At 43.8% G+C, this 25,981-nt stretch overlaps 1 protein-coding gene across 5 annotated transcripts in view; it reads right to left on the reverse strand.

Moving 5' to 3' along the window:
- Positions 1–25,981, reverse strand: part of znf385c (zinc finger protein 385C) — a 389,456-nt gene that overhangs the window by 164,294 nt on the left and 199,181 nt on the right. The window contains exon 1 of one of the 5 annotated variants that reach the window (XM_055656999.1): positions 15,720–16,698. The exons of the other annotated variants lie outside the window; for them this stretch is intronic. Coding sequence (XP_055512974.1) covers positions 15,720–15,729 — 10 coding nt within the window. The 5' untranslated portion in view covers positions 15,730–16,698. Of the gene's footprint in view, positions 1–15,719; positions 16,699–25,981 lie in introns of those variants that run through there. 5 annotated transcript variants of the gene reach the window in all.

Genomic DNA, 25,981 nt, shown 5'->3' on the forward strand with positions numbered 1-25,981 from the left:
GTTCAAATTGAAGGTAAAGTGATATTGTGTAGGGAGGAACTGCAGATACTACTTTAAACCAAAAGTCAAACACAACAAACTGGAGTAACTCAGTGGGTCAGGCAGCATCTCTGGAGAAAAGGAATAGGGGACGTTTTGGGTCGAGATCCTTCTTCTTGTTACTTTCAAACTTCACAGCCCCAGTCCTAGTCCACAGCCTCACCGTCAGAAGCACACGGCAGAAACTCAGGTATGGGTGTGCTGCAGCAGGTCTTGCCTGTTACTGGAGGAAAACCACCTGAGTTTTCATTTCACTACGCTGTGGGTCCATGCTCACTGCCAGGAAATGCCAAAACACAGCTCAGCCACGCGAGTCAAGGCACGTTCACGATGTCAACACTCTAGAGTCGTACAGCAAGTAATAATATTGAATCAAAGCAAAAAAAAACATCGGGCAGTGGAACAATGTTCAGAGAGTTGCAGGTTTAGTGAATGGTAAGATGGAAAGACATTTTGGAACAAATAAATATACAGATCTAAGATAAGATTTCTGTATGACTAACACAGCTCTAAACAATATGCAAGGCAATATTGCCGCAGTAGAATATGATGGAGTATAAATGAGGCATGTCTAATGTAATATTAATCTTAATTAAAAAAAAATAAGTTTCAGCAGATTTAGTGGAAGGACATGCCAATACCTCATACACACGGGACATAAAGCCAACTGACACAATGTCAGGCTATATCTGTTCATACGATGTTTGGTGGTTTAAAGAATAAGTTTCAGATGGATTTGGAATAACATTTGAATAGTTCTCATCCTACCAGTATCAGAAGGTGTATAAGAAGGAACTGCAGATGCTGGAAAATCGAAGGTACACAAAAATGCTGGAGAAACTCAGCGGGTGCAGCAGCATCTATGGAGCGAAGGAGATAGGCAACGTTTCGGCCCGAAACGTTGCCTATCTCCTTCGCTCCATAGATGCTGCTGCACCCGCTGAGTTTCTCCAGCATTTTTGTGTACCTCAGAAGGTGTATAAATGGAACAGAAGTTTTCATTTCATACCCATTATGAATACAAACCACCAAAGTGGATACAGTTAATTTCATAAAATCCAATTTGCTTCTCGTTTTAGCATTTTTAATTAGTTTCTGTTGTCGGAGAAAATGTCGATAATTGTAATAAGCACAAAAAGATGATGATTCTAGAAAATCAGGCAATTCACTTGAATTCACTTGATCATTTAATCTGCTTATCTATGTAAAAATTAATGGTCCCAACTTAATACAATTAAGCAAACCATATAATAAATAGTAATGGAATGGAAAAACACAATCAAAATACATGTCATGGCAGACAACTTTAGCTGGATTTAGGATCTAAGGTGAATATTTTTGTGGCAGAGTGCTCTCAAATTTCTATAGTCTCCACTAACTTGAAATACACTATTATTAAGAAGGATTACACTTGAAATCTAAAAGCATCACCTTCTTACAATTTATAAAAATGATGTGGCTAAAGACACTAAAGATTAGATTATTAAATTTGGCGATGACATCTAGATTCCCTAACAATTCCCTGGAACTCACAATTCGCGCAACATTTCCCAACTGGGTTGACTGCCGGGAATGGTGGGGCTGATATATCGAGAGAGATTTGTCTCATGTTCACAAGATTTTCGAAGAAGGAGGAAACTCACATAAAAGCTGCAAAATTCTGCAGGACTGGACAGATTAGATGCAGGAAAGAGGTTCCAAAGGGATAGAGATAGGTTCAGTGAAGGTGCAAAGGTCTGGCAAACGATGTATGATGTGGGAAAGTATGAATGTGTACATTTTGGTTCGAAAGAAGAAAAGCTTACTATCTCAATGGTGGAAGGTCACTAAACTCTGGAATGCAATGGATCTGGGTGTCCTTGTGCAGATTTGCAGAAGGCTGGTATAAAGGCAAAGCCAGTAAATAGGAAAGTTAATGTAATTATTCTGTTTTTTAATGATATTGGCTGTTTTTCTTATCCTACTGTAGATGACTCACCTGCTGGAAAGGTCCCAATTCCTTATCATTAACAACACAATATAAAGGTCAAGAAGCTTAATGTACATAGAACACAAAACAGTACAGCCCTACGGCCCACAATCTTAATGCAATATATTGTGCCATGGGTCTCATCTGACTGTACATGATACATATCCATCTATTCCTTGCACTTTTCATGTGCCTATCTAAAAGCCACTTGAATACCATTAGCGTATCTGCCTTCACCACCACCCCTGGCAATGCCTTTCAGGCCCACATCATACTTTGTGCAAAATACTTGCCCCACACATCGCCATTAGCCTTTCCTCCCTCTCACCTCATACATATGCCCTCTAGTATTGGAGATTTCAGGAAAAAAACCTGACTATTTAATCTATCTATGCTTCTCATAATTTTATATACTTCTATTAAATCTCTCCGCAACCTCTGATGTTCCAGGGGAAACAATCCAAATGTATCCAACCTGTCCTTGTTGCTGAACCCACTAATCCAGGTCTAGTACAGTCTGGAGAAGAGTCCTGACCTGAAACATCACCTATCTATATGTTCTCCAGAGATGCTGCTTTCCTTGTTCAGCTTTCCTGCTGCTTTCCTTGTTCAGTTACTCCAACATTTTGTGTCTTTTTTACACCAAAAGCAATGTGTTACATTGTTTAATACTATATCATTGCACAAGTATCAATAGAAGTGATTGTTTTCCGATTCCAATGGCCAAAGAAGCAGCAGTGTCATTAAAAGACAACGGATTCCGAATACTGCGGGGCGGTTACATGGAAACAAATGTTCTTTTCCGCCACATTGTCTAAATCCAAGACAGCTTTTTTCTGCTTGTCAGTTTCCAAAGTTAACTTTTAAGTGGTCCTCTTGTTCCATTCAAGTCTATCTCAGTTCTCAAGAGTTTTCCCATCAGATCCATTCACCTAACCATTTTCCAGTAACCTTTTCTCTCTCCACAATTCATCAACTCCACCCAATTCTCCTGCCATGTACCAATCACCAACTAACTTACCAGCCTGCACATCTTTCTGATATAGGGGGTGAAACTGAACACCCAAGGGAATTGGAGAGATTGTTCAAATTCCACACCGATTGCACCCGAGAACAGGATTGATCCTTGGTTATGGGAATTGTGTGGCAGCAGTACTGCCTGCTGCACCAGTGCATCGCCTTTACATACATTAATAGCATGTAGGATATTGCTCCTGTCTACAAAGTAATGAAAGGTCAACCCATGGAAATTGGTTTTGTTTATCTTATTCCATGCAAAAGTAGTTAATCGTCCAAAATATATATTAGTAAGTACAAACCCTTGGCTTGGCAATAAAATATCCTATGCTTTGAAATATAGAGCAGAACTTTAAGATCAGAGATGGGGGGGGGAGGGAGTTTAAAGGAGGTGTGCGGGGCAAGATTTTGCATTATGAAGGTGGTAGGTGCCTGGAACATGAGGCCAGGGGAGGTGGTGGAAGCAGACACAGAAGTGGCGTTTACGAGGTTTTTAGATAAGCGCATGATGGATATGGATCATGAGCAGGCAATCGTTTTATTTTCCATCATATTTACGGGCTGATGGGCTTGTTCCTCTCCAATAATATTTGATGTTCTATGGAATGAGGGACCGATAGTTTTTGACATTAAAAAAAAAAATGAAAAAAAAAAATGCAAGAGACATGTTTTGGCTAATCTGCTGCAAATAATTAATGGGTACATTGAAATTAAAATGCAATTGTGCTCTTTACTTGATGTTGGTTGAAAATGGTCGGTCAACATGTATGACCTTCGTGTCAGTAGAGTGGTATAAAAGTGGCTGGCTAGACAGATACAATTGCATACTGCAATACATTACCCTGATTTATATTAGGATACGCATTCACACTCGCAGCGTGTATCTACATAGAATACAATCTTATTAGGAGGTTTATGACAGGTTTTCAATCTAATACAGTTAACCTCTTCGCTCAGTGTTGACAAATTTTGCTGAGATGCCCATTAAATGTCATCAGGTCCTCATTAGCGTTTGCAAGGAGTTTGATATTTGTTTTAGTGCAGCAGTGGAGGGCACTGGGGAAGGCATCAGAAGTATCTCAGGTGCTGCGGGATATGCCCCTGAAAAATGTATGGGTTTGACCTCAGTTAATGTCCAGGAAATGACTACAATTTCAAGCCCTTTTGCCTTTGACCATCTTAAGTGCCCATCAGCTTCACATCATTACATTTATCATCAAAATGGGAAACTAACAATAACACATTAGGACAAAAAAAATGTCATTCTCTCCCATGTACGTTAAATAAGCAGTATAATAACATCTGTGCCTTGAACTCCGCTTTCCAAAATTCTGCTTCAATTTCCTCGAATCTTTGACCAATAAAACCAGCCTTGCTGGCTCACCTGGAAAATCATTTCTATTCCACAAAAGAAAATGTCAGTGCTGGCCATAAACATTCGCCAAGCAGGGTTTACGTTCATTTTGTGTTAAGAATGTTGCATGTATCATTCAAAATGCTCACGCACATGGCTGGCTAATCCCATTTGGCTGTGAGATGCACTGTTCGGCAGGCTGAGAGCGTGATAAAGGCAAGTGGAATAAAAGCACAAGCTGGACTCCGGCAATAATGTCTTGCTGTCCGTGTTTACATAAAAGGAAATTATGCACAAAGAAGCAATTTAACATAACAGCACAACTAGTAAGTGATGGTTAATGATATCGATTTCAACTTAAATCTTAATGAAGGCTGAACATTGATGCATCTCGAGTGCTTTCCAGTTTTTATTAAGAGACTGAAAGTTGGTACATGCTGAGTGCTTTTTTTAAACAACCAACTACATCTGATTTACCGAGCACTATTAAGTAACGAAAAAAGCATTCCTGAATTGAACCAGGAATAATAAGCAGAAGAATCAAGCCTGAAATATACTTCATTGTGCATTTCCTGCATGCATCCAGCGGCTTACTTCTGGCACATTATCTTTTAAGCTATTATGTTTAGGAGCAAGCTTTTTTCCATTGTGTCGGGATCCCGAGGCTATACAAGAGGAAAGAAAAACGAACATTTCAAATCAATTTTAATTTCCCAGTAAAATCCATCTGTCCTAGACAAAATTTGTACTTCTGCCAAACAGCTGCCAAAATTGAATGCAGCAATGCTCACTTTATTGAACTGAAACCAGAATACATTATTCTAATCACACTCTCTATATCTTACTTCACTCTACAGTCCTATTAACATTAAGTGAATTTGGATTGATCCAGTGCCTAATGAACTGTTCACAGTGAAGCAACAACAGACGTAAACTTTTGCAATCAGCTATGACAAATAGTCAATAATATGGACAATGCACTGAGATTTGGATGAAATTTTGCTTTTAATTACAGTATTCCCGTTGAGCTTTGTTTATTAATGCTTCACCTCTGCTTTCATAATTCGTTAGTCAGAAGGACAAAATCTTCATTTCAATGGCCTCTCATACTATCTAAGGCTTGAACCCCATAGGGTGTTTTTCATATCCGAAATAACAATGAAGGCAGGTGGGCATATTTGCTCGTAGCATCGAATGCTATCACTGTAGTAAATGCAGGGGTTGCAGGCTGCATTGCCTGATTATAACGCCACTTAGAGTCCAAACAGAATTCTCTGTAAAAATAATTGCCACCGGGACTAAAATGGAAGCCGTCATCCACCTTGCCTGACACAATAGTGTACGGTTGTTGAATGAATTGTATGTTATAACGTCATTAGTGATAGGAGTAGAATTAGGCCATTCGGTCCATCAAGTCCACTCCGCCATTCAATCATGGCTGATCTATCTCTCCCTCCTAACCCCATTCTTCTGCCTTCTCCCCATGGCCTCTGACACCTGCACTAATCAAGAATCTATCTATCTTAGCCTTAAAAATATCCACTGACGACCTCCACAGCCTTCTGTGGCAAAGAATTCCGCAGATTCACCAGCCTCCGACTAAAGAAATTTCTCCACATCGCCGCCCTCAAAGAACGTCCTTTAATTCTGAGACTATAAACCTATATCCTAGACTCTTCCACTGGTGGAAACATCCCTCACCACATCCACTCTATCCAAGCCTTTCATTATTCTGTACGTTTCAATGAGGTCCCCCCCCCACCGTTACATGTGGCTGCCACGTTCGACCACTAAGGAACGGACACTGGGAGCAGACACAGTGTTGCATACGTCTGAGGACGCAAGTCTCTACCACACGCTGCTGCCTTTACTCTATGTCTCAGTGACACACAATATCACAGGATCTCAGCACCTGGCAATGCTGATGTATTGCACTCACGGTGCATTAGCAACTCCACAGTCACGGGCAATATTTAAAGATTACTTTTTGTGTTAACCCCAGCACGCTGGGCAAAAACGGATATTGAATTTTCTCTCTCTCTCTCTATATGCGAGGCAGGAGAGCCGAGAGCTCGATTCAATGGATTTCCATCAAACATCTTACTGTATGTCCCTGAAATATGACTTCATGCCATGGCTTAGAATTGCGAGCAATGACACTAAACCTGGCAAGTGCATGTCGAAAGTCTCACCTTCTTGCCCACAGGCTAAAGTCACACATTGTGTCGGGCAGGAAGGGAAACTATTTCTTTCCAACATTTACCGCATGAAACTTTCTTCCAAAGATCCCTGTGGACCTTGTGATACCAAATAAAAGCAGGAATAACCGCTCTTTTATGACCCAGCATGACTCTCTGTTAATGGGGCAGAAAGAACAGGCTGCAAATGCTGGACAGATGAATATTGTGGGCCATAAAACATTTCTGCACTGACTCCGCACAGGGCTCAATGTACCTGAGATCATAACTTAACATGTTTTAAGATTATCTGTTAGTCTAGCACTTTTCAAAATCTGGTAGATAAGACACAAAAGCTGGAGTAACTCAGCGGGTCAGACAGCATCTCTAGAGAAAAGGAATGGGCGTTGTTTCAGGTCGAGACCCTTCTTCAGACTGAGAGTCAGGGGAAAGGGAAATAGAGATATAGAGGGTGATTTTGAGAGATGTAGAACAAATGAAAGAAACATATGCAAAAATGTAACAATGATAAAAGGAACAGGCCATTGTTAGCTGTGGCCTGGGTGAAAATGAGTTAAAGACAATGAGACTTTGAAGCTAGTTGGGGGAGGGACGGAGAGGGAGGGGTTTCAAGGGTTACTTGAAGTTAGAGAAATCAATAGTCAGCTGACAATGTAAGCTGTCCAAGCACAATATGAGGTGCTGTTCCTCAAATTTGCGTTTGTCCTCTGTCTGATAAAGGAGGAGGCCCAGGACAGAAAGGTCAGTGTGGGAATGGGAAGAGGAATAAAGGGCTTGTCCCACTTATGCGACTATTTCGGCGACTGCCGGCACCCGTCATAGGTCGTTATAGGTCGCCAAACATTTTCAACATGTTGAAAATCCAGCGGTGACCAGAACAAGGTACGACTCTTTGGGTGACTACTCACGACCACACAGGCTTCACCCCGCGACATGTCGCATGTATGGTCGTGAGTCGTCTCCGAGTCACCCAAAGAGTCGTAGTGTCTTTCTGGTCACCGCTGAATTTTCAACATGACGACCTATGACGGGTGCCGGCACTCGCTGAAAAAGTCGCGTAAGTGGGACAGGCCCTTCAAAGTGTTGAAGTTTCAAAGTAAATCTCTGTAAATCACTCAGAGGAAGAAGAATTTACATTTGATTTTTCACAGCCTTGCTGAGCAAAGCCACATTTAATTCTCATCATGTGTATAGAATTTTTCAACCCCGCTGTAGTCAGAAAATATGTAACGGTTCCTCCCTCCCTAACTTGGAATAGCCACCAGAGATTTAAATTTAAGTTAATTGTAGGGGTGAAAGTATGAGGTAAACATTCTTAAAGTGCCAGATGTCTTTGGAGGCGGAAGGAACTGTAATTGCTGGGATCCTGAATGGGGTTGAGAGGGAAACATAGATCAGCCATGATTGAATGGCAGAACAGACTTGATGGGCTGAATGGCCTAGTTCTGTTCCCATGTCACCTGCAGATTCAGGGAGAGCTTCTTCCCAGCTGTTATCGTGCAACTGAATCATCCAACCACAACCAGAGAGCAATCCCCAACTACTATCTACCTCATTGGTGAACCTTGGAAAATCCTTCATGGGACTTTTGCAGGCTTTCCCTTGCACTAAATGTTATTCCCTTATCATGTATCTTTATAATTGTAATCATCCATTGTCTTTCCGCAGACTGGATAGCACGCAACAAAAGCTTTTCACTGTACTTCGGTACACGTGACAATAAACTAAACTGACTGACGGATAAATTTATGAATTTGAGCGAAATGCAAAATGCTGGCAGAATGTAGCAAGAGAGGCAGCACCTGTGGAGAGACTAGCCAGGTGACATTTTTGGCCAGGACCCTTCTTCAGGCCAATGCCTCTCCTTCCTTCTATTACATTCTGAAACATAACAGGAAAACCTGGCAGACCTGGTAGGTCCTTGCCAACAACATCAGAACCTGCTCCTTGTTGCTTGGGGAGATTTTTATATTCAAGGATCTCCAATCACTCGCTGGGTGACTCTCTCTTTAGACTTAGACTTTGATACAGCGTGGAAACATGCCCTTCGGCCCACTGAGTCTGCACCGACCAGCGATCACTCCGTGCACTAGCGCCACCCTGCACATTAGGGACAAGTTACAATTTTACCGAAACCAATTAACCTACAAACCTGCACGTCTTTGGGAACTGGAGCACCTGGAGAAAAACCCACGCGGTCACAGGGAAAACGTGCAAACTCCATACAGGCAGCACCTACAGTCAGGATTGAACCCGGGTCTCTGCCGCTGTAAGGCAGCAACTCTACTGCTGTGCCACTCTAATTCTTCAATGTTAAGAACATTTGGATGTGATCAGTTGGGTTAATTCCCTTCTTCTAAACTGGTTCCCCAATTTATCTTCTTTCCTCGGAGCTCTCATAATAAAATAAGAATAAGAGGCCCCTTGAAATTGCTTGTACCAAATTGTTTGTAATTTGAACATTTGCAGTGAACTTTCTTATAGATTATTGCTGCAATTGACCTCCAGTAAACAAATACCATGTGGATATCTGAAAACCTAAATACTGTACATCCATTCATACTAAAAGATCAAATCCATCTGGGACGTTCACCTTGGGTATTCACTCCAGAAGGAAAAGAGGTTTGTGGGTTCACGAAAGACCACATTGTAGGAAAGATGTTGTCAAGCTGGAAAGCATGCAGAGAGCTTCTGCGAGGATGTTGCCAGGACTTGAGGGCCTGAGCTATAGGGAGAGGTTGATCAGGCTAGGACTTTATTCCTTGGAGCGCAGGAGAATGATAGGTGTATAAAATCATGAGAGGACTAGGTCGGTTAAACACACAGAATCTTTGCGCTTCAGGGGAATCGAGAACTAGAGGATATAGGTTTGAGGTGAGAGAGGAAAGATTTAATAGGAACCTGAGAGGTATTTTTTTTTTACACAGTGGGTGGTGGGTGTATGGAATGAGCTGCCGGAGGAGGTAGGTGAGGCAGGTACTATTGCAATGTTTAAGACACATTTAGGTTCAGAACATGGATAAGACAGGTTTACAGGGATATGGGCCAAACACACCCAGCAGGTGGGACTATGTAGATGGGACATGTTGGTCAGAGTGGGCAAGTTTGGCCAAAGGGCCTGCTTCCACGTTGTATGACTATGAAAAATAAGGCAATACATAGAACATAAAGCGGTACAGTAGAGAAAAAAGTCCTTTGGCTCATAATATTCGTGCCGAACATGAGCCAGTTAAATTAATCTCCTATGCCTGCATGCAGTCCACAGCCCTTCATTCCTAGCAAGTGCCTACCAACTAAAAGCCTCTTAAATATCAATATCATATCAACCGTATCAGCGGTGTCTACCAGCCATGATCATATTAAATGGCGGTGCAGGCTCGAAGGGCCGAATGGCCTACTCCTGCACGTATTTTCTATGTTATTATGTTTCTACCAGGCACCCACCCCTTTCCGTGCAAAAAAACATGTCCCACACATCTTCTTTAAACGTTGCCTCTCTCACCTTAAGGTTATGCTTTCCTTGACATTCTTTGACAATTCCACTTTGGGGAAAAAAGACTGTCTACCCCATCTAAGCCTCTCTTACTTTTATAACCTTCTATCAGATCTCCCATCCACCTCAAACACTCCAGAAAAAACAATCCAGGTTTGCAGTGTATTGATGTTGTTAAGTGAGTCATTACGCTGCAAACTGGATTTTACAGTCAATTCTGCAACAGGGAGAGAGAGTAAGATAGTCTCCTCTCTAGTGAGTACACACTGGCGCATATGCATCAGGGCAGCTGCCAGTAAGAATTTCAATAGAAGTCTTTAAGGATCATTAAGATTCATTAGAAGTCTGTTGTGCTGTTACAAGTAAGAATTTTATTATTCCGTTTCTGGACATTTGACAATAAAATACTCTTGACTCTTAACTCTTGAGAATCACCGTGTTTGGCCTCACCGGGCCTATTCCTGTGTAGATAGACACAAAAAGCTGGAGTATAACTCAACGGGTCAGGCAACATCTCTGGAGAAACATTGTGAACATTGGTTCCTGGTCATTTGGTCCACGTAAAAGTGGACTTGAGTTGGAATTACTGTGGCAGTGGTGCTCACCGCAAACTACTGTGTCGGAGCAGCTGACAACAAGAGCAATAATTATCGGAAGGAATAGCTTGCATTCACCTGCAAATCTGGGATCCATGCTCTGAAAGCCCTGATTATATCATAGAGAGTCATACAGTGTGGAAATAGGCCCTTCGGCCCACTTTGCCCACACTGACCAACATGTCCCATCTGCACTTGTCCCACTTGCCTGCATTTGGCCCATAACCCTCTAAACCTGTCCTATCCATGTACCTGTCTAATTGCTTTTTTAAACGTATCAGAACAATCTATGCTGACTGAAGGGTCTGCAAGGAAGAGTTGAGATTGGTCCAGTTAACTTGCAGCTCCTGAATTGACCGTGGAGCAATCCACTGGTCCAATCTGTCCACGAGATCAATACATCTGTATTGATGTGAGACAATGTACTCAATGATCAATACATCTGTAAAAATCTCCATCAACATCTCCAACAGCATGCGCAGTGTCGGCAGCCAAACCTGCCAGGGGCATCTTAGGGCACTGCTACCTGGCTACTCAATGCCTTTCACTAGGTTTCCCTGCATCACTCTGGGCATCACCACACCCATTGGTACAATAGATCTACTGGCTCCGTGGGGCAGGATGTGTGCCAAGCCAGCGGCCGGTCTGGGGACATAGTTGCCAGAGGATGAGTTGCTGTTCCTTGTGCAGAGCATCATATCTGAAGGCTTCTGGTGACGGTACATGAGGCAGTCAGAGAGAATCCACCTACCTCTAGCCAAGGGCAGCGTTTGGAACTCACTTCACACTGTCTAGTTTAGTTTAGTTTAGAGATACAGCGTGGAAACAGTCCCACCGCGCCCACGCCAATAGGCGAACACCCCACACACTATTAATGCCCCCGTCCCACTTAGGAAACCTGAACGCAAACCTCTGGAGACTTTGCGCCCCACCCGAGGTTTCCGTGCGGTTCCCGGAGGTTGCAGGTGGTTGCCGGAGGTTGCAGGTAGTGGAAGCAGGTAGGGAGACTGACAAAAACCTCCGGGAACCGCACGGAAACCTTGGGTGGGGCGCAAAGTCTCCAGGGGTTTCCGTTCAGGTTTCCTAAGTGGGACACACAATTTACAGAAGCCAATTAACCTACACACCTGCATGTCTTTGGATTGTGAGAGGAAACCGGAGCACCCGGAGAAAACCCACGCGATCACAGGGAGAACGTACAAACTCCGTACAGACAGCACCCGTAGTCAGGATCGAACCAGGGTCTCGGGTCTTCTAATGCATCAGCCCTACCGCTGCGCCACCGTGCCGCCCACTGCACTCAAATAAAAGATAGCATCTCCAGTAATGCAGCACCTGGCTTCAGCAGTCCCCCTGGAGGTTAGGAACATCAGAAATAGAACCAGGTTCAGGCCATTCAGTTCCTCTCCCTGCTCCACCATTCAATAAGATCAAGGGAGACCTTTCACCTCAATGTGATCTTTGCTGCATTAACTTCATATCCTTTAATATCCAAGCAACTACTGCTTTTGGAATATGTGCAGCAATTGCCATTCTGTACCCTTTGAGCACAGAATTTAACAGATTTCTAAACCTCTGGAGAATAAATTTCCTACCCCTTATTCGGAGTCTGTGACCCTGTTAACAGACATCCTGGTCAGGGAATGCGTGATCTACCCTGTCAAGCTCATTACGATGTTTTAAATATTTTTCAATTAGATCATCTTTCATTCTTCTAAACTCAAGAGAGCACAAGCTTAGACTGCTTAATCCCTCCTCATATGAAAACACAATCATCTCAGGACTACCTGCTGAGCAAAACCAGCCATCTCAGGAAAACCTGCTGAGCTACTCCAGCAATTTGTTTTTTTGCTCAAGATTCCAGCATCTGCAGCCTCTTGTGTCTCCATCTCAGGCCTGATGAATGAAAGATTGTTCACAAGTGATAGGAGTAGAATTATGCTATTTGGCCCATCAAGTCCACTCCGCCATTCAATCATGGCTGATCTATCTTTCCCACTCAACCCCATTCTCCTGCCTTCTCTCCATAACCTCTGACATCCAATCGAATCAAGAATCTGCCAATCTCCACCTTATACATTGACATTTTCTCCAGTCTTTTGGGGCAAAGAATTCCACAGATTCACCACCCTCTGACTAAAGAGATTCCTCCTCATCTCCTTTCTAAAGGCAATTGCCTTTTATTCTGAGGCTATGGGCTCTGGTCCTAGGCTCTCCCACTAGTGGAAACATCCTCTCCACATCCACTCTATCCAGGCCTTTCACTATTCGGTAGGTTTCAATGAGATCCTCCCTCATCCTTCAAAACTCCAATGCCGTCAAACATTCATCATATGTTAACCCAGTAATTCCTGGGATTATTCCTCGTAAACCTCCTCTGGACTCCTTCCTCACATATGCAGCCCAAAACTGCTCACAGTACTCCAAATGCAGCCTGACCAGTGCCTTATAAAACCTCAGCATTATATCCCTGTTTCTATAGTCTAGTCCTTTCGAAATCAATGCCAGCATAGTATTTGCCTTTCTGGGGTGGGAGATTGCAACCTTCACGTGGTCCTATCTGTTCCGACTAATGCAATTAACCCGACGTGCACAAATAAGATCAAAAAGAACAAGTTGACCTACAACTTTGGGCTGTGCACGCCATTCGCAAGAAAGAGATTTGCCTTTCTTGCTACCGATTCGCTTTGCAAATTAGCTTTGTAAGAATCCTGCACTAGCCACTCCCAAGCCCCTTTGCATCCCTGATTTCTGAATTAATTACTTTGCAGAACTATATACTACAAGGAACCCAGGAGAGAAACAAATGTCACAGCAGCATTAAAATGAAAGTGTGAATGTTTTACTTTGAATCCTAGTTGAGGGTGGGAGACTGGGACTCGTGCATTGTCAGGTGATTAAGAGGTTGTGTTCTTTACAATTAGCCGTGGAGAGGATGGACAGATCAGGCAAAGCATGGCATGAGTGAGTGGCAGAGTAACCAGGGTAACAAAACACAAGGTTCCATGATGAAACCAGCAGGAGGACATCGAACAAGAGTCAGCCACTTTATCACCACCACCCTGGCTGGACATGAGTACTTCTTCTGTTTTTTTTTGTCAGTTTACTTTCTTGTCACGTATACCGAGGTACAGTGAAAAGCTTTTGATGCGTGCGATCCAGTCAGCGGAAAGACAATACATGATTACAATCGAGCCATTTACAGTGTATAGATACATGATAAGGGAATAACGTTTAGGGCAAGGGAAAGCCAGCAAAGCCCGATCAAGGATAGTCCGAGGGTTGCCAATGAGGTAGATCAGGGGTGGGGAACCTTTTCATGTTGGAATGCCACATTAAGTTAGCTGTAATCTAATAAGGCCGCATCCAGGATACTTCAAAATGTACATTATATTGTTAAAATAGCCCTCATGACTTACTAATGTTTTAATTGTGGCCATCAGTCGGGAAGGATTATTTAGTTGGATCTTTTTTTACTCTTTAGTATTTTAAAATACGTTCATTTTAAGATTAAAATAAAAATAATAAAAGACAAACAAAAACATACTAATAAAAATAAAAGGATTTGTTCTACAAAATTTAGATTCATTCAAAAGGCCGCACATATTAATAGCCTAGAAGGCCGCAGGTTCCCCACCCCTGAGGTAGATATTTGTTCAGGGCGGGTGGCCAGAGGTTATGGGAAGAAGGCAGGAGAATGGGGTTAGGAGGGAGAGATAGATCAGCCGTGATTGATGGCGGAGTAGACTTGATGGGCTGAATGGCCTAATCCTGCTCCTATTGCTTATGGCCTCTGGTTGTGGTAGGATGATTCAGTTGCCTGATAGCAGCTGGGAAGAAACTGTCCCTGAATCCGGAGGTGTGCGTTCTGGAGTACTGCACCTACCACAGCATTAGGAGGAAGAGTGGGGGCGGGCGTCTTGTTCCTTGATTGAGGCTAATCCTCGTGTCGTCTCACTGATTTGGAAAGTAAAGTCAGATGGAATATTTTCAAGCAATGCTGAATACTTCTTAAAACGCATTTCTGTCACAGTCAGGTAATTCTACCTTGCTGAATAGTTAGTTGCCTTGGAGCAATACGACTCGAGATTACCATCAGGGACCTAACATCCTGCTTGGATGTTAATCAAAGGTTACTTAATGGTGAAAACGAGACACTCGCGAACAGATTGATTTCATATATTTTGTTCATAAAAATCAACCATCACATAATTTTAATCGCATGTTTTATACATGACTTAGTGTTTCTTGAAAATAAGTATTCATGCGCCAACGTGCATTTACAGATAAGCTGACCCAGTGATCCATGTCGTGCCCTTTAAGAGTTATTTAAGGGGCTGTATCTGCTTTTGTTTTGGGGCATAACTTGCATAATTCAAAATTAAAGAACTATGTTAAATTCACCGATTAAACGAGTTTGATTTTGCGGCGCGGAGGAGAAGAGACAACGAGCACACAGATAGATGCTGGCTTTAACCCCCAGAAGACTTCAATCAGGACACGATGCCCATTCATAGAGATTTCTCGGGGCTGCACTTTCAGATCAGACTTTCATCTTGGAGCAGAGTCCTTAATAAAACTGGCTAGTCTTTTACGGAGCACCGCAGGATTAGCGGTGGTTGAATATCTGCCTCATAGGTGTTTTATCAAACATTGTAAACCAGGTCGACACAAACGCCTGCTCCGCTATCAGGCTGGTCTGTCGCAGTAAAATCTTCACCGCAAATGCTAGCCTCTTGCAGCCAGCCTCCTGTTAATTGTGTTTGTGTGCGATGTGGAGCAATTTCTGATAAGAGGTGCCGTAAAATAAAAGGCGTTCCGGAGATATTGTGTAAAAAAAACCCCACCGTATCGTCGGGAGTAAACTGAGATTAAATCCTGTCTCAGCCTTGCCCGGCACTTGGAGAAAGGGATTCTCGACTTTTCTGCCGTGCTGCTATATCTGTACAATCGGGGGGGGTTGAGCAATGCTTTGCTCTGTCAGTTGAAATAGAAATTCCACCATCCCGTCTTTAAAGTTCCCCTTTCCTTCTAAAAATAAAAAAGTACTCACCAAGTAACATTGTCCCACAAGATGAAGTTGTTGGAGGGGGCAGCTGTGAGTTCAAATGTTGGGAAGTCAGCCAAAACAAAGACCTCCTTGAGCGGAATATATCTCCCAGGCAACTTGAGTCCGAATGATACAGTTACACCTTAAAACTCGGCGCTCCGGCGCTGCGATCGATGCCTTCGGGGCAGCTGGGTGTCTGTCTTCTGCTGTTACTGGTTTCATTTAACCCGATCACAGGGGGAGTGGGGGTGGGGTGGGTGGAAAGATGGGAATCAATAGCCTTCTGGCCTTTCCCCCCCACCCACCCCCACCAAAGGTCCCGCACACAAAAGAGGGGGGAAAATCAGCATGAGAATCAGGGGGGAGGGAAGGCGAGTGAGCGAAGTTCAAATCTGTGTAACACAGGCTCGCCCACTCTGTCCCCGCCGCTGGCTCTGGGGAAACCGCAGAGCAGCCCAAAGGCACACAATCCAATCCTCCAGCACCAAGGTAGTTCGACTGCATCAATCACATCCCGCGAATCTCTCTCTCTCTCTCTCCCCCTCTCTCACTGTCTGCATTAACATGCAAGGCAGCACCGCCAACACACCAGGAACTTAAATGGAGTTATTCACCGTTGCAGCCGCGGTCCACGCACGGCAGATCGGCAGAGGATGCCCGGCTGACAGGAGGCTGCGAGACACGCGAACTGCTCAATTTATTTTCCTTTTGCACAAGGATCGGAACATTCCTCCGAAATGAAAGGGCTTCTCTGTGCGACGCTCGGTGTACATACTTGCTGGCTTACCAGTCCTGGATGTGGGACTGCCTTGCTGATTTTAGTACCGAGGTGTAAACTGACATTCACTGCCTCTCATTGTGCGCTCTGTAATAGATTTTGCATTTTTTAACTTGTGAGCCCGTGTCTGAAGTTTCCTTCACGTTGCAATTATTATTTGTTCGATTCACTGCCCTGTTAACTCATTAATTTTAAAGAGAGTAAAGAGTGTAGGAAGGGACTGCAGATGCCAAAATAGACACAGAATGCAGGAGTAACTCAGCGGGACAGGCAGCTTCTCTGGAGAGAAGGGATGGGTGACTTTCGGGTCGAGACCCTTCTTCAAGTGCGTTTTTTTTGTCATATGTCCCAGATAGAACAATGGAATTCTTACTTGCAGCAGCACAACACAACATGTAAACACAGCACTCTGTAAACAATATAGTAAACAGGAGGAAGAACAAGTTCAGTGTATATTTATTTTTTCATTTAGTCATTGCTGTGCAGGTGTTACTTTAATAACACAAATAGCAGAGGCGCCACAAACATAGGTCTGCATCCTCTCGAACCTCCCATTTGAGGCGGGCACCGGGCATAACACAAGTTCTCTGTGCCTCTAGCGACCGGGATAGCTACACCGCGATCCCAAGATTAATGAGGTGGCGGTGTGGAGCGCTCCATGACTCACACAAGTCAGTTTGATGTGTTTAAGAACGAACTGCAGATGCTGGAAAAATAGAAGGTAGACAAAAATGCTGGCGAAACTCAGCGGGTGAGGCAGCATCTTTGGAGGGAAGGGTCTCGGCCCGAAACATCGCCTATTCCTTCGCTCCATAGATGCTGCCTCACCCGCTGAGTTTCTCCAGCATTTTTGTGTCAGTTTGATGGTCGGCCAGCAAACAAAGCCAAATTTACCGTGAAGGCAGTAGTACATTTCCAGAGCTTGGGAAAGGGAAACTGCTGCAACCTCTCCCATTAAAACTAAAGGAGACTTCTACAGGAAGGTACAGTGAGCGAGTGGAGGATAGCTAGTTACATGTGCGTGCGAAATCAGTCTGTCACTTACAGCAATAGATAGAGTCAACATGCTGGAGTAATTCTGTGGCCCTCTTCTCTGCTGGAGTAACTCAGCGGGACAGCTGAACCATCATATTCAAAAGGAGCTCCTTCCCCACAACTCCTGAACACAACACACTAACCTCAACTCTGAATATCTCTGTGTGGGAAGGAACTGCAGATGTCGGTTTAAACCGAAGATAGACACAAAAAAGCTGGAGTAACTCAGCGGGACAGGCAGCATCTCTGGAGGAAAGGAAAGGTGACGCTTCGGGTCGAGACCCTTCTTCAGATCGAGAGTCAGGGGAGAGGGAAACTAGAGGTGAGAAAAGGCACAGAACTCAGTGACAATACTCCGCTGCATAACTGTGACTGCCAGGGTTGTTGGCACTTTGCGCATTGTTGCAGTGGCCATCATCACTAGAGGGCACAGCGAGAAGGTCAGAGGGAGAAAGTTTAGAGGAGATGTGCGGCGGAAGATTTACATTTTACACGGAGAGTGGGGGGGCGGGGGGTGCCTGGAAACCGCTGCCAGATATGCACCCGGAGAAAACAGACTTGGCCACAGGGAGAACGTGCAAGCTCCACACAGACAGCACTCGAGGTCAGGATCGAACCTTGGTCCCCGGCCCTGTGAGGCAGTAGCTCTACCAGCTGTGTCAGTGTGCCGCCCTGTGATATGACCTTGCAGGCAGCCAGGTGCCCCATAGTTGATTCAAGTTACAGTAGTCAACAGAGAGGGAGTGAGAGACCTACAGGTGCTGAAGGATGCTACTGAACAAGCCAGTTGCTCCCAGACCTGGGAGAATGAGTGCAGGGGTACACATCAAGAGATAGACACAAAATGCTGGAGTAACTCAGCGGGACAGGCAGCATCTCTGAAGAGAAGAAATGGGCGACGTTTTGGGTCAGGACCCTTTTTCAGACTTCAGTCAGACTTCATTCATTCATTGTTACATTTACTACAGTATTTTGTGCCTATCTTCAGTTTTAGCAATTCCTTCCTACTCATCGAGGCAGACGGATGTGAGTGGAAGAGGGATGAAGGGCCGTTGGTTTGGAAGCCCTGTCTGCTCACAATGTTCATACACACAGTGAAAGCTAGCCAACATAGAAACATGGAAAATAGGTGCAGGATTAGGCCATTCGGCCCTTCGACAGTCCATAAAAACAACGGTACGTAGACCATCATCCTCCACCTCGTGGGATAGCCACGGCGACACATAGATAAAAGATAATACACAAAAAAAATAATAATTCAATAGCCACCATATACTAGTGCAAAAAGAAACCATACCAGTGCAACCAAAGAAAATCTATAAAAGTTCATAGTTGAGGCGAGTGCTAAACAGTGTTCAAGAGCCTGGTGGTTTATTGGGAGAAAGCTATTTTTTAACCTGGTGGTCAGAGTTTTCAGATTCCAAAACTATGTTACTAATGGTGGGAATGAAATGAGCACATTATTACACACATAAAATGGACAGGAAAGTGAACCTTTCCCAGCTGGTGTTTACTTTGACAAGAATTTCCAGTTTCCTCCCACATCCCAGAGACGAGCAGCATTTACAAACACTGTTTAACAGCAATCAATTATAAAAATAGAAAATGCTGGGAAAATTCAACTCATGTTCCAATGAAAAGTTCTGGACCAGAAACGTTAACTGTTTCTCTTTCCACAGAGGAGCCGCTGAGTTTTCCCAGCAATTTTTGTTGTTGTTTCAGATTTCCAGCACGTGTGGATTTGCCGTAATGCACATTTTCTTAGAGCAGTTGACTGCAGCACAGGAATGGGCTCTTTGGCCCACCGTGTCCATGCCGAACATGATCCAAGACATACTGATCTCCTCTGCCTGCACGTGATCCACATCCCTCCGTATCCATGTGCATTTGACGTCGTACGCAGCGTCTTGACCGCGTACGCCTAGCGCATGGCGTTACGCGATGACGTCAGGCCGCCCCCTCCCCTTCCAACCGTGCGTTGCGGGAACAGACCCAGCGGGTCTGCACTTGGTCTAGTCTCCTTTAAAGCTTGCCCCTCTCACCTTATAGCTATGCCCTTTCGACTTTGATATTTCCACCCTGGGGCAAAGTTCTGATCATCTTCCCTATCTAAGCTTTTTCCATAATTTTATGTATTTCTATCCTCTGGCGCACCAGAGAAAACAATCCAAGTTTGTCCTGATAGATAATATCTTCTAATCCAGGCAACGGTCTGGCAAACCTCTTCCGCACTCTCTCCAAAGCCTCCACATCCCCACCGTGATCAGGCAACCGGAACTTGAATCAAGAGGGGACGAATTTCAGGACGTGTTGATGTCAAGTTGTAGCGGCCATACAAAATTAAAATGGGTTAGTGCGCACACAATTCTACATCAGAAGCACAAAAAATACTTTGTATGTTAAGTGATAACATTCTTCCATGACCTCAAAATACTGCAGCAACAAACTTCCAGTGAATAATGCCAAAAGCTGGAATTCAGCTCTTGATATTCACTTCATTCTTACTGAGACTTAAGCAAAACTGCATCGTGGCAAATGCATCGAAGTTATCATATGATCGACACAAAGCAAGGTGTCGTGAAATGCATCAACACTAAATAAGGTAAGAACCTTTGATATAATGTTTGCAATACGATTTACAATTCATTTCAAATTCCAAGTCTTGCATAACCTCCAAGCTAAAGCTTGTTCATTCTGGTGTGAAATTAGAAAACTTTTTCTTCGCGGCAGAGTAATGGAATTTTGGGGACTCTCCCAATAACCTTTGGACATTTTGTTAGTTTGAAATGTTCCAGAGTGAGAAAATATTTTGATAGGTTTGAGTATCAGGGGATGAGGAGCAAAGGCAAATACAAGCTCTGATCTGATAAACTGTGGAATTGCTCAAGGAGTTAGATGGAATACTCTTGACCATATGTCTAGTACACAATAATACTTTATAAACCCTCTCTCCGGTACAGAGTTTGTACGTTCTCACTGTGACTGAGTGGATTTTCTCTGGGTGCTGTGGTTTCCTCCCATGTTAATCCTGGCTAAATTGGACCAGCTAGGAGTTCAAAATGGGGTTAAGTTTAAGGGTTGCTGGGAGATTTGGTCAAATTGGAATTACTCTCTGCAGAGCTGGGACAGGCTGCAAAGAGGAGCCAGAGTGTCTGGAGCTTAGATACAATTTGCAAGCAAAGAATGGAAAGCTCTGCAAACCCTGTCAATCTGGTGCAAAATGCATGGAATAAATTGGATGGCTGCAAACCAAACATACACCTTGTAAATGGTTGTAAATAATGTTGCAGAGTCTGACTTTGCCAAGTGTTGATTGGATGAGGTGTTGAGCTTGTCTGGGTTTTCTGTAAATCAGGGTAAATGTTTCCAAGTTGACTTCATCTCAAAGTCCGTTGTGAATACAATGTATTGAACTGTTGTATCATTGGGTTAGGGAAATGCTGTTATGTATGGGGTTAATCGATATCTGCAATTGGGTTATTAAGAGGCCACCCCCATGTGGTTCGGCCCCTCAAGGTCCTGGGACATATAAAAGTTCGTGATCACGAGGCTCAGCGTCGATCTTCAGGAAGAGTGCTCAGGCCCGTGTACCTTTCTGGAGTGCCTCTGCCTGCACGAGGCCTAGAGGGCTTGAACAGGCAGACGCAAGGATTGAACCCGCAGTGGGATAGGTACAGTGTGTGATCTGTGACGGGCTTTTGGTAAAATAAAATGTTGTTGTTTCAAGTGCGTTTACTGAAACTAGACTGGGGGGAAGCTTAGAAACGAGCAATTATCACCCACATTCCAAAGACGTAGAGGTTTGTAAGTAAATTGGCTTCTGTAAATTGTAAAGGGCCCCTGGGGTGTGTAGGATAGTGCTAGTGTATGGGGTTATCGTTGGTTGGCATAGACCCGGTGGTCCGAAGGGCCTCTTTCCATGCTGTATATCCAAAATCTATAATGCAGGCTTGGAGGAAATTCTGGTGCCATTCTGCTTAAGGAAGAAACTTGGAGATAACGAGGCCTTTATTGCCCCTCTCGACCAGTGGTCTACGTCTGCATGGTCATCCTGTTGTTCATGAGCAAACAATCAGAAATAACTATAACTGGGATGGCTGCGGTAAAAGGCTCAGAGACTCAGAAACACCTGACAAAGATCAATTTCCTTTAACAATTAAAGACACAGTTGGGCGACCACAACTCTTCCCAACATTAAACCTTCAGATGTAAAAGCATCTCAACCATAATAAATGGTGCCCACTGAAATGTCCAGCAGTGTTTCTTGGCACCGACCTACTCTTTGATTCAGCAAATTCTGATAAGTCATCACATTTTCAAGTTTAAAATATTAATGACTTCTCTAAGCAGTGAAATGCAATTGTGAACTGCACTACTTGTCCAACCATATTTAATTAAAATATTTTGTCCTGTTTTATAATTCTTCCTGCAAAATGAAGAACAATGATTAAATAATTCAAACTTTAGTACAAATGCACTGTCATTTACTCAGTCGATTTTATACACTGATAAGCTTGGAGTTATTTATCTTTAGATATGTTAAAAAAAAAGGAAAAGATTAGTGAAGACAAATGTAGGTCCCTTACAATCAGAGACAGGTGAATTTATAATGGGAAACAAAGAAATGGCAGAACAGTTAAACTAAGGAACACACAAACAAGTGTCTAAGGAAGACACAAACAATCTACCAGATATACTAGGGGACCGAGGATCTAGTGGGAGAGAGGAACTGAAGGGAATGGTGTTAGGTAAACTGTTGGGACTAAAGGCAGATAAATCTCCAGGGCCTGATGGTCTGTACTCAGGGAGGTGGCCCGAGAAATCGTGGATGCATTGGTGATCATTTTTCAATGTATTCTCGACTCTGGATCAGTTCCTGTGGACTGGAGGGTAGCCAATGCAACCCCACTTTTTAAGAAAGGAGGGAGAGACTAAACAGGGAATCATACACCAGTTAGCCTTAAATCGGCAACGGGGAAGATGCTTGAGTCGATTATTAAAGATGTTATAGCATCGCATTTGGAAAGCAGTGACAGGATCGGTCAAAACCAGCATGGATTTATGAAGGGGAAATCATGCTTGACTTATCTTCTGGAATTTTTTGAGGATGTAAGAAGTAGAATGGATAAGGGAGAGCCAGTGGATGTGGTGTATCTGGACTTTCAAAAAGCCTTTGACAAGGTCCCACACAAGAGATTAGTTTTGAAAATTAGAGCACATGGTATTGAGGCTAGGGTATTGACATGGATAGAGAGCTGGTTGGCAGACAGGAAGCAAAGAATAGGAATTAACGGGTCCTTTTCAGAATGGCAGGCGGTGATTCGTGGGGTGCCACAAGGCTTGGTGCTGGGACCCCAGTTATTTACAATATATATTAACGATTTAGACGAGGGAATTAAATGCAACATCTCTAAGTTTGCGGATGACACAAAGCTGGGTGGCAGTGTGAGCTGTGGTGAGGATGCTATGAAGCTGCAGGGTGACTTGGATAGGTTGGGTGAGTGGGCAGATGCAGTATAATGCGGATAAATATGAGTTTATCCACTTTGGTGACAAGAACAGGAAGGCAGATTATTATCTGAACGGTGTCAGATTAGGAAAAGGGGAGGTGCAACGAGATATGTACACCAGCTTGTACACCAGTCACGAAAATAAGCATGCAGGTAAAGCAGGCAGTGAAGAAAGCTAATGGCATGTTGGCCTTCATTGCGAGAGGATTTGAGTTTAGGGGCAAGGAGGTCCTACTGCCATTGTACAAAGCCCTGGTGAGATTGCACCTGGAGTATTGTGCGCAATTTTGTTCTCCTAATTTGAGGAAGGACATTATTGCTATTGAGGGAGTGCAGTGTGGGTTCACCAGGTTAATTCCCAGGATGGCAGAACAGACATATGATGAAAGAATGGTCAATGGGCTTGTATTCACTGGAAATTAGAAGGATGAGAGGGAATCTTAGAGAAACATATAACATTCTTAAAGGATTGGACAGGCTAGATGCAGGAGAAATGTTCCCGATGTTGGGGGAGTCCAGAACCAGGGGTCGCAGTTTAAGAATAAGGGGTAGGCCATTTAGGACTGGTATGAGGAAAAATATTTTCACTCAGAGAGTTGTGAATCTGTGGAATTCTCTGCCACAAAGGCAGTGGAGGCCAATTCACTGGATGTTTTCAAGAGAGAGTTGGATTTAGCTCTTAGGGCTAAAGGAATCAAGGGAAATGGAGGAAAAAGCAGAAATGGGGTACTGATTTTGGATGATCAGCCATGATCGTATTGAATGGTGCTGCTGGCTCGAAGGGCCTAATGGCCTATCCTTACACCTATTTTTCTATGTTTCTTTCTTATGGAATGAGGTTAAAGAGGCATAGAGATATACTATACAGAAACAGGCCCTTTGGCCCAACAGGAATACACCATTCATCAAATATTTAACTTTACGCAAATCTCATCATAATCATAGAATCATACAGCATGGAAACAGGCCCTTCAGCCCAACTTGCCCACACTGACCAACATGCCCCATCTACACTAGTCCCACCTGCCTGCATTTGGCCCAAATCCAACTAAACCTATCCTATCCTTGTACCTGTTGATTTTTTTCTGATAGTCCCTGCCTCAACTATCTCTTCCAGCAGCTTGGTCCATAAACCTACCACCATTTGTGTAAAGAATTTGACCCTCAGGTTCCTATTAAATCTCCCCTCCTTACCTTAAATCGATGTCCTCTGGTTCTCAATTCCGCTACTCTGGGTTTGTACGTTCCCCATTGTGACCGTGTGCGTTTCCTCCGGGTTCCTCCCACATCCCAAAGATGCGTGAGCGTGCAGGTTAATTGGCTAATAGGGTTAATGTAAATTGCTCCCCAAGTGTGAAAGGAATGGATGTAAAAGTGGGATAACGTCGAACTAATGTGAACAGGTGATTGCCGGTCTGCATTGGCTCGGTGGGCCAAAGGGCCTGGTTCTGTGCTGAACCCCTTCAGTAAACACCTCACAAGCAGCAGGTATGTGAGTTGAATACCCTATGCCTTCTCCCGCTGGTCTACCCATGACAAGCAGTTAGCCACAGGCCTGTAGATGAAGGTACACCATGCCTCAGTGGAAAGTCACAAATGACTTCACGTTAAACGGTGGCAGCCATACTAGTCCAAGTCCTCAGGATCACACTGGATGTTGTTGTGTAAGCTGTCAACACATTGCGTCTGCGTTCTCAATAATTGCATATCTACATTTGCAAAAGTTGTGGGGGCTGACTTGAGAATTAATTTATAATATTCTGAACTTTTTCATCTGGCTCAGAGACACCTTGGAAAAGAAACATAATGAGGGAATCGGATGTAAATCCGGGGATATCTTGCCTATGTCTCTGTGACGGCGGCTGTAGCATTTATCTGGATGCTACAGAGTAAAACCCACACCTGGAAGTGAGCGGAATTACGGCATCTTGACATTCAGCAGCTTCCAGGACTCCTAGATACCCAACTGTGACACAAAATCATTACTGGGTTGCTTAGCTGTAGGAGTGGAAATTCAACAGGGGCATAATTTAGATCAATAATGTGGTCAGTTTTATAAACTCAGCAAATAACCAAAGAGACCCCGGAGCACCAAATGGTTACAAAAATGCAGCTGTTTACTGTCAGTTATTGAGGCACTTCAGGCGCTAACAGTGTGGAAAGGTGCCGCAGCTAATGGAGCTGCTGCCTCAGTGACTTGGGTTCTGGCCTGTCCTCTGAGCCTCTGATGTTTCCTCCCACATCCCAATGTGCAGGATGTTAGGTTAATTGGCCAGTGTAAATTACCCCTAGTACAGCCTAGTGTAAAATGCATTGACAGGAATGTAGGGAGGATAGGTTACAGTATCGCTCCATGAGCTGGCACACACAAGACAGGTCTTCTTTCATATCGTAAGGAAATACAGAATGTGGACTACAGGCATTGTTGCAATCCAGAGAGCCCCTGAACACACACACACACACAGTGTAAGTCAGACTGGAAGAAGGGTCCCGACCCGAAACTTCACCCAGTCTTTTTCTCTGGAGATGCTGCCTGATCCGCTGAGTTACTCCAAGAAGCCTATGTTGGAAGGATATTTGAGTGCATGGTACCAATGCCCATTAGATGGATGCCCATCAGAGTGGGCAGATTGCAAAGCCTAGCAGTGAGATGATGTTCACCACGGCCACAATAAAACTCAGTTCTCTGGCTCTCTCCAAGTGTTAATGACATTACTGATTGCAAGAGCCTTCCATGGTGCCATTGACTACACAACTGCATAGCACTTAGGGATGCGTAAGGTTTACAGAAATACAATGCTTTTGTTTTAATCCAACCACATTAAAGGGTGTGAAGAAGCACTCAACACAAAGCAAGATGCTCCATCAGCACCATTTTACAGATTATCAATCCCCCTGTATGTCAATTGCTGCTTCATTTCTAAAGATAGACACAACGTGCT

The sequence above is a fragment of the Leucoraja erinacea genome, chromosome 27 (genome assembly GCF_028641065.1).
Source record: "Leucoraja erinacea ecotype New England chromosome 27, Leri_hhj_1, whole genome shotgun sequence".
In the NCBI taxonomy this organism is placed as follows: Eukaryota; Metazoa; Chordata; class Chondrichthyes; order Rajiformes; family Rajidae; genus Leucoraja; species Leucoraja erinaceus.